This window comes from Sphaeramia orbicularis, chromosome 19 (assembly GCF_902148855.1).
Source record: "Sphaeramia orbicularis chromosome 19, fSphaOr1.1, whole genome shotgun sequence".
NCBI classification, from domain to species: domain Eukaryota; kingdom Metazoa; phylum Chordata; class Actinopteri; order Kurtiformes; family Apogonidae; genus Sphaeramia; species Sphaeramia orbicularis.
The window spans coordinates 11,729,182-11,734,669 of record NC_043975.1 but is presented as its reverse complement, the minus strand read 5'-3'; the positions used below and the strand labels follow the sequence as shown (position 1 = coordinate 11,734,669).

At 33.2% G+C, this 5,488-nt stretch overlaps 1 protein-coding gene across 1 annotated transcript; it reads left to right on the top strand.

Annotated features, from left to right (window-relative positions):
- The first annotated feature begins 1,754 nt into the window (after positions 1 to 1,754).
- Positions 1,755 to 5,044, top strand: lrrc20 (leucine rich repeat containing 20). Its single transcript, XM_030163124.1, has 5 exons — positions 1,755 to 2,014; positions 3,677 to 3,762; positions 3,942 to 4,091; positions 4,260 to 4,427; positions 4,505 to 5,044. Exons 2-5 carry the CDS (start codon positions 3,693 to 3,695, stop codon positions 4,630 to 4,632), a joined length of 516 nt encoding a protein of 171 aa, XP_030018984.1. The 5' UTR covers positions 1,755 to 2,014; positions 3,677 to 3,692; the 3' UTR covers positions 4,633 to 5,044.
- The last annotated feature ends 444 nt before the right edge of the window (positions 5,045 to 5,488 follow it).

Below are 5,488 nucleotides of genomic sequence, written 5' to 3'. Positions count from 1 at the left end.
CCATTCTTCTGAAGCCAGAGAGCTCAGTGCATTCAACACCTCTGACAAAACCACTGACAAACCAGGAATATGCCAGACTCATGACCATGGCAGTGGTCAAACACGGAAGATTTATATTTCACCTGGAATGACTCAGAGGTAAGACAACATTTAACTTCCTAAACAAATAAGAACAGAAAAAAAGAGACTGTGTGCTTTTTCTTTTTTTTTTTTTGTAGGAGACCGCTGTTTACATTTCCTCAATAATGTAATAAATCCACTGTATGAACATTATTGTCTTTACATGGTCAATACCAGCTACTGAATTATCTGGAAATTATTTGTATTATTACATTTATTTAAACATTTAGAAACATTTGCTGATTGTCTTTTTTCATCTATTTCTATGTTTTTATTGTTGAAAATTAAATGTTTGTAGGCTTAGTCTACTGGGCAAACAATGTGCAGTTAAGTAAAATAAGAGACTACAGCTGAGTGATCATGAATATGACAAGGCTTATGTATTGTACTTTTTTTTTTTTTTTTTAAACTGTTTTTATCTGTTTTACTTGCTTTCTATTTCTTAACTTCCCTTTTAATTCTATTTATTGTACCTTGCTTGTAGCACTTTGAGGTTTTTTTTTGATAAAACACGTAAAGTGTATTACAAATAAAATTTATTATTATTATTACTTTTAACCTTATCACATGTCACATAATATGTCATGATAATAGAAGAAAATCTCATAATCATTTTGTAGTTATAAGAGATGTGAGCTATCAAAATTATGAATTAATATAACACTCCAGTACAGTTTTTTAAAAATGAATTATCTGCCTCAGATGAAATGTACCAAAATCTTTCATACTTTAAAAAGATAGACTGAAAACAGATGATAAAACTGCTGATTAGCTGATGTTTTCTAATATAGTAAAGTGTTATTACAAATATATATTAGTTTGTGTACATTTATTCCATGGATTTCTAAATTTTCCACCAGAAAGTACCTGTCAAACGAATGTGTTGTAATGTTCAGACAGTATTTCACTTGATATCTAGACTAATTTTTGTCCACACATATAGGCATTATTTACTATTCTGGCCTCTTTTGTGCATTTTGTTTCAAGTAGTAAACTCCTTAAAATGACATAAGGCATAAACACATTAAAAAAGTATTGTTTCAGCAGGATTTCATTTCATGTTCACAATTTTCCGCACATTCAAAACATGTCACACATATTTGTCCTTTAGGAATAATGACGTCAAATGAAAACTACAACCAGAACATATTTTAACGAGTTAAAAACGCTGATCATCATGGGGGGAAATGCATATTATTTTAGATACTGAGGGTCACAAATACTCTGCAACCCCCTCAAATCTGCATGTGCGACCATTATTTTATTTTTTATTATTTTTACTGTTTTTAATTGTACAGCTGTTTTATATCTTTTAATCTATTCTTGTATTTTATTCTTTTATTTAGGTTTTATTTATTCTTCTGGACAGCACTTTTGTCCACTGTGGTTGTTTTAAAGTGCTTTATAAATAAAGTTGCATTAGATTATATTGAAATAATAATGAGCTATTCGTTTATTATTAGAACTTAAATCAAAATTATGATAAATGTTATAAATTAACAAATTATTGTGACTTAATATTATGTCATAGTAATGTGAAAAAAAAAAAGCTTTATTACTATTTAAGTACAAAGTATTAATGCGTTATGAACCGAATCTGCGCATTGGAAACGCAGCTTTGATTCTCATGGTGTGGGTTTTAAAATAGTTCCTGTTTAGCCTAGCTAGTGTTAGCATTACCATATCTAGACATAGACTTTCATGAAGTTCTAGTTACACTGAGGTGTTGGTAATTGGTGATGTTTTCATTTTGACAATCGCCACTTTTTCCCTCAGAGGTGAAACTAATTGCCCTGTCCTGGGCTAAAAATAAACACTTTTGACAGCTGAGCTTAGAAGCTAACCTAAGCTAGCACCGGTTAGCTAACAGCTGCCTGGATCTGGGACAGTTTGGGTGAGTAAGGGTTTTTAGTGGTTTTAATGACAAACTAAAGAAGTTATGGCAGACTTGATGCCCGTTTTTCTGCTGCGTTTTGCATTATTGTGGTGTAAAAAGTGTATTTTGTTTTCATTAGCTTTTGGACATTTAAGATGAACTTGTCAGCAGATCAAATGAATGAACAGCTGTGACTCATGGGACTATTTTAAACAGCGTTTAGTACATTTATTAAAATACTGGACTTACAAATATAGCTTTGAGGTATTAATACTCTACTAAATAACAATCCAATCCAACCTTATTTGTAAAGCACTTAAAAACAACCACAGTGGACCAAAGTGCTGTACAGAAAAATAAATAAAAACCAAAATAACAGTAAAATACAAGAATAGATTAGAAGACACAGAACTGTAAAATAAATAAATTAATAAATAAGTAAAAAATCAAAATAAAAATACAGAAGAATAGATAAAACCTAAATAAAAGACTAAAATACAAGAATAGATTAACAACATAAAAAGCTGTACAATTAAAATCAACAAAAAATAAGGACAATAAACCAATACCAAATAAATAACTGAATAAAAAATAATATATTCATCATTTCACGTGGTTTCAAAAGCCAAGGAGAAAAGATGGGTTTCAAGAAGGAATCAAAGTGAAAAAATGTAAACCATAAATGTAAACTCTTTTAGTTGGAAAGTTTTAGTATTGTACCTCACAGAGCAAGTTCACAAACTGTTCCACAAAAACACAAAACTAGAAACATTGTAAAAGAAATAATAAAACATAAGAAATAAGGAACCTTACAAATTCAACAAAAGCACTAACAGTGTGTCTAAGTCTTAACTAAAGTGCATAAAATAAGAGTTTCTGCTCTATGCTAAATGTTCCAGTATCTTTTTTTGTGAAGAAATTGGTTCCATACAAAGTAAATACATTATTAAAATGTTTCCATGCACCCTGCAGCATGTTTCACTTAGTTCTTTAAGTCAATACGTGATACTTGTTTCTTTATTTTTTTCTGATTTGCAGATGAATATGCCTTGGAAGAATCAACATTAACCCATAAAGACCCAGTGCAATTCGAAAACAGTTTTTTCTTAAGTGATTTATCGCCATTTTCTCTAATATTATACTCTGTGTTTAGCATTTATAAGTGAAAATCAGGTATTTTCCTATATTTAATTTACTAATCATGTAGATGTCCATAAAAGCTGAGATTAAAGTTGAAGGTTATTTTATCAGAAACACAGAAAGCCGAAGAAATGTGACTTTTTCTGTAAAATATATCATTAACTGAATATAACCCAAGCGTCTCCATCCACTGTGATTTGTCAAACTCCATGGGTTTTACTAGTGAATCAATGTTGTAGAAGATGACAATGTTTCCACGCTAACTACGGAACCTCTGAACGTCCAAATGGGTCATATTTGATGACCATGACAAGATGAAAAACTGCCTTTTACACTAATTATTTACATGGACACATAGAATTAGTGGATCAACAGGTATTAAACATTAGAGATGAGTAGATGCTTTTGGTCACTGGTGGCTTTATGGGTCTTTATGGGTTAAAGGACCAGACATTAGTGACTGTCATTTCATTCATTCATTCATTCATTCAAGTTGCATTTTGTGAGAATGTGTGCCAACTGTTGCATCTTCATCTCTAGGGAAACTGACGGGAACATGGCTGAGGCAGTTGCAAATGTGGCTCGCAGGATCAATGCAACAGTAGAGGAGGGCAAGGAGAATTTGGGTAAAAGATCTTTAAACATCTTAATTTGTTGCCTGAGCTCTGTTTGTTGTTATGTTATTTCACCAGCAGATGGAGCCAAATACTAAAAGCTGTTTATTAACTATGATCATGCACATTTTTAAGCATCAGTTGATCATTGATGTTCAGTGTTTCTGTCTTTTTCTTCCTCTTCTTTACAGATTTATCCAACTGCAAGCTAGTTTCTTTCCCAGACGGTGTGTTCAAGGTCTTGAGCAGTGTTACAGAAAACATCCACGTTATCACATTGGCAGACAATGAGATGAAGGCCATTTCGAGCAAATTCTTCAGCACTTTTACCAAGCTGAGAGGTATCTGACACCACGCTGCAGATATTTTCTTTTTTGTCAAAGAAAAGATGCATTTTCTCTGCTTTTACTGTCGATCTAACGTGCTGTGTTGGCAGAATGTGTTCATGGTGTGACGAGAAAACACACAATCAAGCCCTCCATTTACTCGTGTCTTGAAATACCTTGCAGAACTAGACCTTCAAGGCAATGTTCTCACCAAACTGCCTGACGCTGTGGGAGAAATGGAGCACTTGACCAGCATCAATCTGGCCAATAACAACTTCTCCACCTTCCCTGATAAGCTCACAGAAATAAGCACGCTGGAAAGGATTAACCTGGAGGGAAACAGCATCACTGGTAATAACCACATTATAGAAGTGAAAGAAAACTTTGCCAGAGCTTTAGTTCGCACTGATTTATGTTTTATTTCGCAGACGTTCCAGTGGAGAAGCTGTTTGCAATGCCAGCGCTCAAGTGGATAAACATGAAGTCAAACCCTTTGGACAGTGAGACTCAATCTGCTCTGCAGGCGCCTCATAATTTTGACATTTTGACTTCATGAAATAATTTAAAAAACGGTCGCTCTCGCCCATAATACTGCATGCTGTGTGCCTTATACTATTACACCTGGATACTTCTGCTGTACCTCAGAGGGAGGAGTGCTTAAAGAACTATTTCAGAGCTGCTATTTTCTATTCTGTCTATGAGCTACATAGAGGTGAGGATGCTGTTTGGACATGCAATCACTCCATCTTTGTTTTTTAAAATCTCATCAGTATTTGAAATGGGTTATTTATTACTTTTGATAGGATAAAATGTCTTAAAAATTCACTGCCTTGTGTCATTTTTTAAAGCCAACTTTCTTTAACTTAGAGGCTTTTGTGTGTTACCTTAAAGGAGTGATATTTTGCTTTTTTAAAAAAAAATGGAATTATGCATTTTAACCCTATAACGCTAAATGTATCATCATGATCAGTGTGATATTTTTTTCTTGAAAAACCTGATGTGTACAATTAGATACATGCAATACATGAATAATCCACCAGGGGGGAGGAATTCATTCACCAGAGGCCTTTCCAGTGAAACTACAAGACTGTCATTAATGAGGACGGAGGAAGAACTTGCCAATTATGAAAGAAATTACCAATTTGTTAGACATGTTTGTGTTATATTATGTTTTGTTTGTTCAACAATAATAGTATTGAGCACTGAGACATGAGTTGAAACTCATACATGGAAATTGTTATTTGAAAAAAATTTTTGGGGGTTGTTCAGAAGGACCAATAAGGCTCCGGTTTCAAAGAACTGGAATTTTCTGTCAGTGATTTAATGGTTCAGGCTTTACAGAGTTAAAACATTTCCCTGTGGTCTACATAAACTGTAAATGCTCTGCTTGGGTCTGAATTCTTATTAATTCA

Coding starts and splice junctions, on each gene's coding strand:
- lrrc20 (XM_030163124.1), top strand. CDS start 3,693: ATGGCTGAGGCAGTTGCAAATGTGGCTCGCAGGATCAATGCAACAGTA. Junction 3,763..3,941: donor GGAGGGCAAGGAGAATTTGG/GTAAAAGATCTT, acceptor TCTTCTTTACAG/ATTTATCCAACTGCAAGCTA. Junction 4,092..4,259: donor CACTTTTACCAAGCTGAGAG/GTATCTGACACC, acceptor AATACCTTGCAG/AACTAGACCTTCAAGGCAAT.